We start from the raw sequence: 13,532 nt of genomic DNA, 5'->3' as shown, positions 1-13,532 counted from the left end.
CATTTAGCAGAGCAAAGCCAACAGCCAGACATAACGTGAGCTGCCCCCAACATGGGGTGTAGTCTAGTACATTCTATGATATGGATTTAAAGTCTTAGGAATATTTATGAGGTGGCATATTCATGAGGTGATAGTGACCCTTTTCCCTCCCAACTCACGATGGACCAGATTTTCCTTTCATGGCATTTCTTCCCGTGATCCTCTAGGAAAGCCCGTGGGACCAGACTTGAGGTCAAAACCACAATGCAAATGGTATTTTAATGGTGCCAGGTCTCTCGAGCATACAGACCCTTCATTAGTGCCTGTGGAGGATACAGCACAATCCTAGCTGCAGCTTCAAGGATATTTAACCGCAACAGCGTTCTGTCGGCTGGGAGACTCAGTCACCTCACAGCTAACTCCTTACCTGCGTGGTACTAGACTGCACCAGGACCTCCGTTCTGGATCAGGCTTCACCTGTAACTCCAGAGAGGGCAGATGCCTAGGAAGACACTGTTGGGTACTTTGTGAGTCACACCAGAAAAGGCACTGCATCCGTGCCTTTGGATTGGGACCCATGGGCCAGATGCTTTAACGTGTGTGCCTGGGGTTTGTGGGGGGCCATTTCCTCTGCAGCAATAATACTACCACCTCTAACCAACTGAGAAGCTGGTTGGACATTGGCTTTGTGTTTTTATCTCATTGTAGCTTAAGAGTGGCTCAGACAGATCAACCTGCATCCTGGTCATGTCCTGGTCATAGCAGTTATGGGGCATGAGGTTGTAATCTGAACTCATTCCCCGAAAAACCAGGCACTGCTCTACAGATGAAAATCCTGCATGAATGGCTGCTGCCGTGCTCAGCTCACTCATGTTCACTGTCTCACAGCATTGCAGATGGGGCTTCAGTGCCCTGGGGCAGATGAAACTCTGACTCAGGGCTAAGTGACTTACCAACACCACATGGCTTACAAGCTGGCACCACTGCACGTGCGGCTGACTCCGGCGCCTACACTCCTTCGTCCGCTTGTGCGTGGGGCTTGCGCGTGGGGCTCCGGAGTCTCCGGCTGTGGCTGATAAATTGCTTCTTTTGGCTTATGAATAACATGGCAAAACAAATTGCTTTGGGGACCTAGAAGGAAGTCATTGGCCTTGTGTAAACTCAATTGGAGTGTCACAGAGCAGACAGCTCCGGAGGCATCTAGAAACATCTTCCAAAGATACCCCCAAAGTGAGTCACCCAGAGGGCAGGATGCCCTGTATTTTGGTTTGCAAATGAGTTTTGAGAAATGGCCTTGAGATCTTGGGTTGTTGGCACCTTTCCTGTCCCAAATTTGCAAAGAACTTTGGAAAGGCCGCAGAATAGAAGAGAAAGTGGTGGGCTACTGGCTATTTACTGCTCCAACACAGCGCCTGTTAGCGCTAATAACTGAAGTGCTGGGATCAGGGTCTTGTTTTAAAGTTTACATTTTCATAACTCTATTTTATGACTCTCTATCAAACATGCTAAGGTGGAATCCTTCCTTGTCCCTTCTGCCTGTGGAGATGTCAAGGAGGCATGCCCCAGGGCATGATGGGGGCATCAAAGGAGGTTCCGGGTTTGCTTTGGAAAGTGGAATGATAGTTTCCACACAGAGGGAAGGTGTGTGTGGGGTGTGTGTGGGGGTGATGTCTAAGCAGATGCAGCCTGTGGATTGGGCAGCGTCCCTGAGAACAGCAAAGACAGGACCTGGGTCAGCTGAAGAAACGGAGAAAACAAAGCCCTAGAGCAGCTTCATAGCCTCTTTCCAGCGGGGGTGGGGCATGCAGCAAAATACAGCTTTATTTGTTTAAACCTCGGGATCTGTAAGCTTTCACAGTCCTCTTGACTTGTGCTGCCTGCTTGCAAAAAGAACAGTTGAACAAGCTCATTGTTTGGGGGCTTCTTTCTTTAATGTATTTTACAAACACTCGTGGTGACAGGCCTGACATGCAGATTTCTATGTACTTGCTCTTCAGTCTGGGATTACAGCATTAATAACACAGTTCCGTGCTTCATGCCATTTTTAAGCATGATCGTTATGATAAAGGGCATATACTTAATTACAGGCCTGCTTAATTACAGCTCTGTTGAAGCTCGTTTGTTTAGGGGAATGCTAATTGCGTACGGAGCCCGCGGCACATCCTCACTTTCAGCTGCTCCTCGCAGCTCCAACCCGTGGATCAGCGTTTGTTAAAACTGCCACCATCTTTTTCTTTAAGTAAAAAGAAGAACGCAGCGGCCAAATACTGAAGGGACACAGTTTCTAGTCAGATATTGGGAGCCATCATACTAGGGAGCTATCCCCACGTGCCAGACCCCTGACTGTTGTCAAATGTCACGTAGTATGCCCATTTTACAGACAGGCTCAGAGGTGTGGTAGCCCTGGCATGGACAGCCACCATCTACTGAACTGTGAAGGGAGCTCACTTCTGAGCTGCCAGCCCGTCCTTCTACCACAGGCCGGGCTCTGAGCCTGAGCCGTAGCTCCGAGCCTGAGCCGTAGCTCCGTCGTGCCCCAGAACGTGCTGCCTGACTTCGGTGGACAGAGGCTGCAGTTGGGAAGAATGGAGCCGATTGGAGCAAGTTTGCCACTTTGTACTGGGAAGGAACATGGGTTTCCTTCCTTTCTTCTCTTTTGTGGAAGAGACCTTGGTAGGACTGTGGGCCCTCCACCTTTCTTCTCTTCTTTGCCTTTGTAAAGTCACCCTGGGAACACTACCCGGAGAAAGGGACAGTGCCTCTTCTGGTGTCATTCCTGATTCTCCAACCTGACTGTGCACCAGTCAGGCAGGGTCCGGGAGAGAAGCCATGCCCTACTTCTTGCCGATCGAAGGGTGGGGTGACCTGTGAGCCATGTTCTCCAGCAGTGTGTGGCCCTGGAGTAGAGTCAGTGAGAGCCTGGCTGCCAGGACAGAGATCCGCACCTCAGCTCTAGAACAGTGGTGATAGAAACGTACCAGCCCTGACTAGGGAAGGAGAGGGGCGGGGGGCGGGGGGGGAGAGACAGGGCTCCCCAGGAGAGGCGGGACAGAGATGATTTATGAGCAGTCTTGGGGATCAAATGAAAATGTGTGCCATCATTTTAAGGATTATGCTTGCCAAACCACTGAATATTTTCAAATATGGAAGGCTAAGGCTCCTAGGAGTGGATGCTGTTGAATAAGAAGGGGCCTTACCTCCTATGCTAACTGCTGCAAAGCAGAGACCCAACCCGGTCCCCCAGCAAGCAAACAGCTCTGCTGTGGGCTCTGCCTGTGCATCTGCCTAAGAGGATAGTGCGGCCCCCTGAACTGTGATCGGTGTCACAGCCCTTCTCCCTATAGCTGCAGCTTCCTAACAGATATGGGCCTCCACCCACCTTAGGCCTTCTCTTATCTAGAAAGGAGCCCACTCTGCCTGTTTCCCATGTCCCAAATGCAGTGCTGGGTTGCTGGGCAGGGTTCTACCTCCCAGAGGCAGCAGACCTGACTCAGCCTCTCCGTTTCCTTATGGGGTTAGTTTAGGGTCCCATGATGTCCTGCCTCTCTTCAAGGCCCTTAAGGATGATCATGAGAGAATACCATGCTAGTACGAGGTGTCACTCTCAAACTTGGAGAAGACCAAGTGGCACCAAGATCCTGTGGCCATGCTATGGCACCATGGCCTTGAGAGGGGATCTTTCATGTTTAGTAGTCAAATCACAGTGATGTGTCCAGCCAACAGTCACCCAGGTCCCCTTGCTACTGTGCATGCCTTCCATTCATCCTGTTCAGCTGGACCTAAGCCACAAGGTATTGCATGGACCCTGGTAAATTCCATGCTCTGATGTAGCCCAAATGCCAGCATTCTGAGCCCTTCATCAAATTTCACTGTTAGCCAACTAACAAGCATTCACTAGGTCCCCACCAACGCGTCACTTAAACGTCCCACACGTTTCTTTTCAGATATCCGTGGTGTCACAGCAATTGTTTAATCTGCTTCTCTAGTGCCTAGGGTGTCATATGGAAGGATGTATGTGTACCACTGTGGAAGCCCAGTGACAATTTTGTGGTGTCATTTCCCTCTTTCTGCCTTCCTGCGATTGCGGGACTCAAACTCAAGTTGTTACATTTGTGCAGCAAGCGCCTTTACCCACTGAGCCAGCTCAGTAACCCCTACTAGGCTTTTAAAAAAGATTTCTCTATTTTATGTGTATGAATGTTTTGCCTGCATGTCTGTCTTTGTGCCACATACATACAATATTTATGGAAGCCAGAAGAGGGTGTCGATCCTCTAGAACTGGAATTAAAGATGGTTGTGAGCTTCCATGTGGGTTCTGGGAATGAAACCCAGTGTCCTCTGCAAAAGAAGCTAGTGCTCTTAACCACTGAGCCATCTGTTCAGCCCTCTGCCCCCCAGCGCGCGCACACACACACACACACACGATTTTTACAATGAAATTTGGTCAGTTAGTATGGCCTGGAGCTCACACCTGCTTCAGTGTGTTCTGTGCTGTTCCTCCTGGGCCTCTCTCCTGTTGACTCTACCAGATGAGGCTAAGATCTGTCCTGTAGTGCATGCAAGCTGTGTGTGACCGCCCAGCCTCCTACTGTAAGTCCCCACCTCAGTCACTTTACCAAACGGCTCCTTGCAGTCAGGACTGGATACAGAGGCTTTTATCTCTGCCACCAGTGCAGACAGGAGTGTATCTGCCACCACCACCATCCTGGTGGCCACCATCACACAGCCTTATGTTTCTTACAACATGAACCCCCCCCCCCCCCGTTAGCTAGTAGGCCACAGAGCTCCCATAAGGCTTCGGGTGAGAACGCCACTGTAGAAGTGGGTATGGAGAAGCTCCGTTCTCTGCACAGTGGCAGGAGCAGTAATCTGCACACTCCCCTATCCATGTGTAGGTGAAATTCCATTGTTCATGTCCAAGCCTCATAAGTCAAGACTCCCAAGTTACTGCTTCCTGCCTGATTGACCTCGGGAGGTTCCAAACTCTGGAGCTCTGCTTGGTCATCTCAAAACGATCAGAAGTGACAAGAGGCACTGCAAGCATTTGAGGTCAAAGCACACAAGAGCTGTGTGGAGTGAATCACAGTCTGCCACAAGCCACCCTCTTACTGCAGGCTGCAGGTCCCTGCACTAAGAGCCAGATCTGTCAGCTGAATTTTGCCTCAGCTCAGTCAGCATCTGGATTCTCTGTTCACGGGTGACACTGTGAGTGCTGACATCACATCTTCATCCTCTATGGCAATATTGCCACCGGTTTGGCAGTGGAGATGTAGATTGCAGGGGATGTGGTACAGGAAAGAAGTGGCTTCCCAGTCCCTGCACTCCTCTCTCATAGGCTGATTGTTCCACATCCTTTCTCTCATGTCCTGTAGAAATTAAGAACGCAGGGCAAGTCTTAATTCAGCCCTGAAGCCATGGCAAAGGATCAGTAACTGGGAGCATGTGTTATAGTCAGTCCGCCTTGCCTCCCCCCCCCCCCTTGCACACTGAGCCCACCCTTCTGGGCCCTGGGCACGTTCTCGCAGACTCTCCTCCCCCCACCCCCATGCACACTGAGCCCACCCTTCCGGGCCCTGGGCGCGTTCTCACAGAGCATAACTCCCAGCCATTGGCCAAGCTTCCTTTATACATGACTTTAAATGCTCACTGCAAGCCCAGGCCAGGACTCAGGCCTGGCCTTCTGACCTCTGCACTCCTTGTCTTTCCATGGAGACCAATGAGCACCCAACACCACCCAGGGAATCTGTGGCTCGGCCTAGAGAATGAACAACGGACACGCCCCTGCCAGCTTCCTCCCAGGGTGTCCTCTGTCCACTCCCACCAAATACATCCCTTTCTTCTTAAACTAGGTCAAACTCCTGGGTAGGAAAGAGCTTCCATACCAGCCCTGGGCTGTTCCCCTGACTCACTGCCTACACTCAGAGGATCCACACAGGCATCTGCATCCCTGGGTTGGATGTAGTCACTGGGAACAGGGGCACCCACTCTGTAGCTCTCAGCTACTTGATCTGGGTATTACCTGCCTCCAGCCAGGTACTCGCCGATCCTCTCTGTACTGACATCTTAGATTCTTGGACAGCAACGGTGTCTTCAGTGCCTTCCTCTCCTCTCTTCTCTTGCAGCAATGGATGGTGTGCCTTTTATGATTTCAGAGAAGTTTTCCTGCGTTCCAGAAAGTGTAAGTTTTGTGTATGAGCTCTTCCTCCTCTCCCACCCCAACACGAAACCCTTCAGCTTCTATGTATATGAGCAGCTCTTAGCTATGTCTAGATGGCTGTTTGCTTGCTTGCTTGCTTGCTTGCTTGCTTGCTTGCTTGCTTGCTTGAGACTGGATCTCACAGTGCAGCCCTGCTGGCCTGGAACTAGCTTTGTGCACCAAGCTGCCTTTGTCCTTACACTGCTTCCTGAGAGCTAAGATTAAAACATGCACCGCCCAGGCTTAATGATTTTTCTTGAGACATATAGCTCTGGCTGGCCTGGCACTCACTATACAGATCCGGCTGCCATCAAACTCAGAGATCTTCATGCCTCTACTTTCCTAATGCTGTGCCGCTACATATGGCCTTGGGTTTTCTTCCTGGTGATGGAGTTGGCCGTAGTTCCCACTGTCACTGCCATATTCTGTGCACACTGCATGCTTCGCTGTGGCACAGAGGGTCAATGCCTCTGCCTGTGCTTTCTGCCCAGGTTGAGCCCTGAGTGCTCCTGAATGACAGAGGGACTGGGTGAGCCAGTCAAGAGCGGAGGCCAATAGCCATACCATGAGCGGTGTTTGCCACAGCCAGGGCCCTGTACTGGGCTACATCCCCTCCTGGAGACACCCTTCTGATGGTACCTGGTCCTCAGAACACCCTTCACCCCTCTCTCAGCTATGCAAGCCTGAGCCACGCTGGGTCACTAAATTTGTTTCTGGCTTTTATCCTTCCTGCAAAAGATGGCTCTGAAGCATCACTAGACACCACGGCCCTGGTTTGGCCCAGCTAAAGACCTCTTCAGTGTTTTTCTTGGACCCAGTTTAAAACCACCCGGCTGGCGATCCAACCTGCTCTGTCGTTTCCATTTTTATGAAATATAATAGGCCTCCTCTGAACCCTTCTGGTAAGCGCTTAATCTTGAAAAATGCTCCTGACGTGACACAGGAAGCCTGAGGAACTTCAGCAGAGCCACTTGGCTGTGTTGCCATGGAGACGCTGGCACTCTCCTACATGCTCCCTGGGAGAGGCTGCTCTGCCCTGCTCACCAGCTCCAGTTGAGAAAGTTTAGTGGAATAGTTAGAGTCTAATGATGCAGCAGCTGGACCTCTGCTGGCTCCTGGGCCAGGCGGGCAGGCAGCCCCGTCCTCACACCATGAAGGCTGGCGTCTCCAGCATAGCCAAACTATTTTGTGGCTACTGGTAGCACAGCCCCAGGAGCTCAGGGTCTAATTTGGTGGCCCTGTCCCAAGTTCGCCTTCACAAATATCTTGCTGCCAATTCAGCAAGCGCTCAAGGCCACGGATGCAGGCCAAGCCCAGTGTTAAGCTCTTCCAAGCACTTCTCTGTTTAATCCCCCTGCAGCCAGACCAGAAGGGCCTACCCATGCCACTTAACAGGCTTTTAAGAGTGGCTTTTAAAGTAAAAGTGAGGGAGAGGAGATGCCTCCGAAGGTGAAAGGCCTGTGGCACAAGTCCAATCACTGGAATTCGGTCCCAGTGATCCACACAAAAAAGCTGGGTACAGTGGTATGTGTGTATCATCCTAGCACCCCTAAGAGATGGGAGCCATAGCCAGATGGCCTGGAGTGCAAAGGGCAGCAAACAAGAGAAACCCTGCCTCAGCAAGGTGGAAAGAGACCCAGCTCCTGAAAGTCACCCTCAGACCTTCAGATGCGTGTATTCACACTCTCTATAAATAGCTAAATGACTAGATAGATAGATAGATAGATAGATAGATAGATAGATAGATAGATAGATAGATGGATGACATTAACCCATCCTGCACCACGAGGCAGCCAGTTTGGACTTCAGAACCACCACCCAGCAGTCTCTCACCTCCCCCCATGCAGGACCCCCTGTGGCCCTGTACAGACACTAGCCTGGCCCCTCCACAGCACCCTGGGTCCAGATCCCTGAGTTCTATGTGGTTCTCAGGCTTCACCTGCTGGCAAGGCTGCAGAAGGCTGGGCTTTTGCCATTCCTAGGAAATACAGAGCTTGTGTACCTGGAAGGAGCGTGCAGCCCCACAGACAGGGAGGCTGCTCCTCTGGACTCCAGCTGACCCTCTTGGCCTGTGTATTTGCCAAGAAATGTCCCAATGTCCATGGGATGGCAGAGCCCTCATTAATGTGCAAAACTGCCCCATCCACCACCATTGACCTGATGGATGGGATCTCCTTCCCCATCACTACCAAAGAGCTGGGCTCCACCGACTTCCCTATGTACTGCAGACCACTGGAACTCCTTAGACCTGACACTGTTCTGTAGAGATGGCCATCAAGGTGGCCTCTGGTTTAGACGCTTCAGCCCCATACTGTATCACAAAGGTATAAATCTCACTTTCTCCTTTGTAAGAAGAGAGGATGAGGTAGGTGACTGCAGGCACACCTTCCAGAAGGCCATAACCTACTCAACCCCGCAGCAGACCCCGCAGTGCTGTGGATCTGTGGCAAGGCAGTCTTGTGGTACTAAGGCTTAGCCCACCATTTCTTTGTGGTTCCTCCCTGGACCCCATGACGACTGAACGTCACAATATCCATTCCCATGGGAAGGGGTGGAATTGTAGGATGGTTTGGATATTATAAGTATCATAAAAGCAAGGAAGGGGCATTCATTCTCCAGCCATCAAAAAAGGTGACTTGGTCTCTATTTTCAGATGCAACCCTTTGATCTCTTGGGAATCACCATCAAGTCTCTGGCGGAGATTGAAAAGGAGGTAAGTATGCCGGACTCGGGCACTGCTCACTCCTCTAGGGTCCCTGTCCGTCCATCAGGGCTTTGTTCTAGGGAAGATGGGTGCAAGAGCCCTTCTGAGGGAAAAACACTGAGTCACATTGTGTGCACCCATCCCTTGACACAGACTATGACTAGTGTCTTCTCTGTTTCATCATTTGTCACCAGGACTGTCTCAGAGATTTAACCAAATCTCTTTATGATCCAGAGGAGTGTCCTAGTCTCTCATACTTAGCCAGACCCCTGTTTGACTGGCTGGTTTGATGACATCTGGCCATCATACAAAAGACACCAGGATCAGGGTCCAAAAGAAAGGTACAAGCAGATAGGCCTGAAACTGCGGGTCTCATGGAGGCCTTGCTGGGCTTGTCCCTGTTCAGAGGCCAGCATCAGTCTGTACATCCTGTCTATGCAGAGAAGACTGCCAGTCACATGCTGCTACCAGAGCTCCTCAGAGAGGAACATTTGTCTCAAAGATGGAAATGGCAGAACCATTTCAATATCCTTGGTTCCTTGGGGCTTTCTCGTATGTACCCAGCCAGCAGAAGCAGGCTGCATTATTGAAAGATGGCTGGAATCAAGGAAAATTGAATCAATGCAGTACAACAAATTTCTAAGCCTGTCAAAACAAAAACAAGACGAAAACCTCCCCCTTTGTCTTTGATTCTCTGTAAATCATAAAACCCTGATTGTCACCTACAGTTTTGTTTGTTTGCTTGGTGACAACAGCGGAGATGGCTGGCCAGATGCTAGAAATTTGGTATGCAGAATATCACACCTACCTTTTAAAATGCTTCTGCAGTCTCTTTGCTAGTGGAGAGCATTTGCCAGGAGCCCAGCATAGGGGGGACCTCCTAGGGATGAAGCCCATGGGCACCAGGGAGGCTTTGAGAGGGTAGCCTGCTCCAGATGCAGTGGAAGAGCAAGACAGAGCAGGGGCACTTAGACATCGGAGCAGCCTGGCTGCCTAACCTAGGCAGCTACCCCTGGTCTGTGCTGGGGTAATGGGAGAAGCTATCTCCAAGGGTGTCAGCCTGTGCTGTGTGAACAGATGGAAAACTCTGGAGAAAACAGGTACTCACTGCTGGGGTTGGATGCTCAAGAAAGGGGCATTGGCATCTCTCCCCTCCTGTCCATCCCTGTCCTTGCCACCTTGGCCCTTGGCAGCAGCATCTTTTTCTTAAGCACTTACTGTGGGCACAGTCCTAGAATTTGGGGCTGGCTTGTTCTCACCCAAGTGACCAAGTGACCTTCCTCTGTTGTATGAGGCAAGATTAGGGCCTAGTCCTATCCTATGGATGGAAGCCCCTCAAAGGGGCCTCTCTGGGCTGGTAGAAGTAGTGGGGACTACAAGGCCAGTTCACCTGGGTTCTGGATGCAGTGAGTAGATAGATAGACCCCATTGTCAGGCCAGAGCATCTGATGTCAACACCAAATGTCTAGGCTCTCCCTCTGCTCCAGGGGCTGGCCCCTAGCCAAGCATGTCTTCATGGTGTGTTTTCTTTACCTCAGCATTCTGAGTTAGGGTGTAGCTTCTTAGACACACCACCACCACCAGGCGTTGGGGACAGCTCTGAAAGGAGCTCCTGGGCTTGATCCCAACCCATCTGATCGGCTTTTCTGAGCCTTTTCTGTCAGGTGGCATAGTAGTGGGAAACACCAGCAGTGCTTAGCAGGGCTCTGCTGAGATGTCCAGGTTTGAGGCAGGGCCTGAACCTGCAGAGGGATAGCATCACCATCTCCACTGCTCATCACTGTTGTCCCCTCTCGTTTCCTGGGGCTGGGGCAGGAGCAATGCCCGCTCGTCCAGGTGTGCGGCTGAGGAATGCCACTGGGGTTGGCAGAGCCTTGTCCGTTTCTCACTGTTTGTCTTGGTAAGAAAGCTGGCCTGCATTTGCTGCTGAATTATGCTAAAGGTGCTTTATGGAGGATGAGGAAAGGTGTGTGTGGGGGGGGGGGGGGGTTGCTGGAAGTGCACACTGCAAGATGGTAGGGTGTCTTTTAGAACAAGTGTCCCCAGGGCTGGCATGGTGCTGCCTGGGTCAGGATATCTGCTTTTTTCTTTTTCATCCCCTGGAGGCTGGGCTGCCTTGGTGAAGAAGCCCGCAGCCTGTTAGAAATGTGCTCTGCTCGTGGTTTGTCTTTACACGTGGTAAGCCACGGCCCCCAAACAAAACAAAAAATAGCATGCCTAAGTTTTTTATATACTTATTTATTTTGTGGCAGTGGGAGCCTGACACAGTGTATGAGGGTCAGAAGATAACTTGCTTAAGTCTGTTCTCTCCTCCCATCATGTGTGTTCCAGGGATAGAATTCGGGTTTTCATGCTTGGCAACAAGCCTCTTTCCCCAGTGAGCCATCTCACTGGCCCAGATAACCACCTTTGAATTTGGGGCACAGGCTAAAGACCTGAACATCTCCTAAGATCCTGGCTCTTTCCCGTAGTGGGGAACAAGGTGTCCAGCCACCCTGCAAAAGAAACCTGGACTGAGGTTGAGTGAACAGTCCCTGACCCTAACTAAACTGTCAGCAGGTGGCTCCAGGGAAAACACGAGGACCAAATGTAGCCTAATAGGTATACTCCCTGCCATCTCCCCTAAGGGGGCACAGCTTGAAGGCAACTAGTCAGTCTGTCCATCCAACATTTTAGTTGTCATTGTATTGCTATGAAGAGATACCATGACCAAGGCAACTTATAGAAGAAAGCATTTCATGGCAGGCTGGCTTACGATTTTCTGAGGGTTAGTCCATGGACATCACAGCAGGAAGCATGGTGGCCGGCGAGCGGGCATCAGCTGACCGCTCCATCTGACCATAATCTCATGGCAGAGTAACACTAGGCCCGCTTGGGCTTTTGAAACCAATGCCCGCCCCCCAGTGACACACCTCCTCCAACAAGGCCCTGCCTCCTCATCCTTCCCAAACTCTCCACCAACTAGGAAGCAAACATTCAAACATATGAGGCTGGGGTGGCCATTTTCATTCAAACCACTTGACGGGCATGAGCACCCCACCTAGCCATGGGGATTTTCTGAAGCTTAGCCCAGCCCTGCCTGCCACTCACCTTCCCCAGCAGGTCTGCCATGGAGTTGCTGCTGACCCTGTCGGCCTAAGAGTAGTCAGGAAGGAAGCAAGAACCTCAGACAAATGTCAGCACCAAAAGCTCATGCCAGCTGCCAACAAGGACACCTGCCCAGTGCAGGTGTCACCACAACCTCAACGTACACTGAGTCCCCTGGTGCTGCACAGGCAGTGTACACGCTCAAGGAAGGGTGTGACTCTTATCCTGGTAGGCCAGGAACACAAAGGAAGCAGCGGGCCTGACTGGCAGTATGACCAAGTTCTACAGGCTCCCTTATGGATGTGTTGGTGGTGGAGGTGACAGGACACTGTGGAATCTGTGTGTCTATAGTCAGGTGCCATGTGTTGATGGTGTTAGGTCACATGATACTTTTATAGGCAGGACACAGGCATGCACATATCTGTGGTCAAGTACCATGTGTCCATCTGTGATATGACGTCATGGACAGGGTGCAGGTCCCCAGTCTGCCTGTGTTGGATGCCACATCTGCCCATACTTGTTCTGTGGTTTGAGTTAGGGTCTCAGTATCTATAACTCTAGCTGGCCTTGAATTCACAGAAGGCTGTGCAGGCCCGATGCCTGCAGGTGGCTCCAAGGGTCCTCTCTAACCTTCCCACGTCATTCTTTTGAGCCAGGGTCTATCTCTGAGCTTGTTGGAAGCCAGCAGGAATCTAGTGATCATCTCATCTCTGCATCCATGCCCAGACCTCAGACAAGTCCCTTTGCCTCCCCAACCCCAGCTACGGGACAGTGCCTCATAGCATAGTGTCACTATAGTGTCACTATTGGTCACCTCAGAGCTGGCAGAGACCTTCAAGTGCCTCCACTCTCACATCCCCAGAGCTCCCAGGCAGTGCAGCACACACAGCCCTTACATCACAGGAAGACACCAGGAAAGGTGGCGTTTAAAACACCACCAAGCAGCATTGTGGCAGGTGGAGGGGTCATTGAAAACACAAAAACCTTAGCATTCAGGCACACACTGACTGAGATGTGGGTGGTGGAAAATGGATGAAGCCATGATTAATAAAGTAACTGAGCCGGAATGCTGGCACTCTCTCGCCTCTCAGAGCTTTGGCACACACTCCTATCTGCCGGGTACCTGTCAGTTCGGTCCAGGCAGTGGAGTGATTTTTGCTGTTCCCCTTCCCATGGGAGGTGACCAAGGAGTCACAGCAAAGTTTTCTGGCCTGACATAGTATGTCTTCCATTTTGTTTTCTTGTCTCTGTGGGAAGGTAGTGTTGGGCTGCTGTCTCCGCAAAACCACACTGCCCACTCCACCCCCACACCAACACAAGCTGCTCCATTGAGGAGCGAGAAAAAAATGCAATTCCACGGCGATCCATGATGAAGCGTCTTCCCTCTGAGTGAGTAGATGGGCAAATAAATATTCCCCGTCTCCGCGGCTCTTTATTTCCCTTGTAAGCAGTTGCCCCATTTCTCCATCTGATGGATTCCCTGTCGCAGTCAGGGTGGGCGTGCCTGACTCTCTCTCCAGCCACCTCCCAGACAACCATCCCTGCCCTGGCTGTCTTGGTCCTCTG

At 51.2% G+C, this 13,532-nt stretch overlaps 1 protein-coding gene across 4 annotated transcripts in view; it reads left to right on the top strand.

The window, feature by feature from the left end:
- Mvb12b (multivesicular body subunit 12B) overlaps window positions 1-13,532 on the top strand; it is a 154,370-nt gene that overhangs the window by 123,443 nt on the left and 17,395 nt on the right. For 2 of the 4 annotated variants that reach the window (XM_076928542.1, XM_076928543.1), the window contains exons 8-10: window positions 6,102-6,157; window positions 8,829-8,888; window positions 13,228-13,355. In XM_076928542.1, coding sequence (XP_076784657.1) covers window positions 6,102-6,157; window positions 8,829-8,888; window positions 13,228-13,355 — 244 coding nt within the window. Of the gene's footprint in view, window positions 1-6,101; window positions 6,158-8,828; window positions 8,889-9,073; window positions 10,800-13,227; window positions 13,356-13,532 lie in introns of those variants that run through there. The other 2 variants (XM_076928544.1, XM_034494871.2) reach the window with 2 other exon arrangements.

Source organism: Arvicanthis niloticus, chromosome 2 (genome assembly GCF_011762505.2).
Source record: "Arvicanthis niloticus isolate mArvNil1 chromosome 2, mArvNil1.pat.X, whole genome shotgun sequence".
In the NCBI taxonomy this organism is placed as follows: Eukaryota; Metazoa; Chordata; class Mammalia; order Rodentia; family Muridae; genus Arvicanthis; species Arvicanthis niloticus.
The sequence above is the reverse complement of the archived record's forward strand: the minus strand, read 5'-3'. Positions and strand labels throughout refer to the sequence as shown.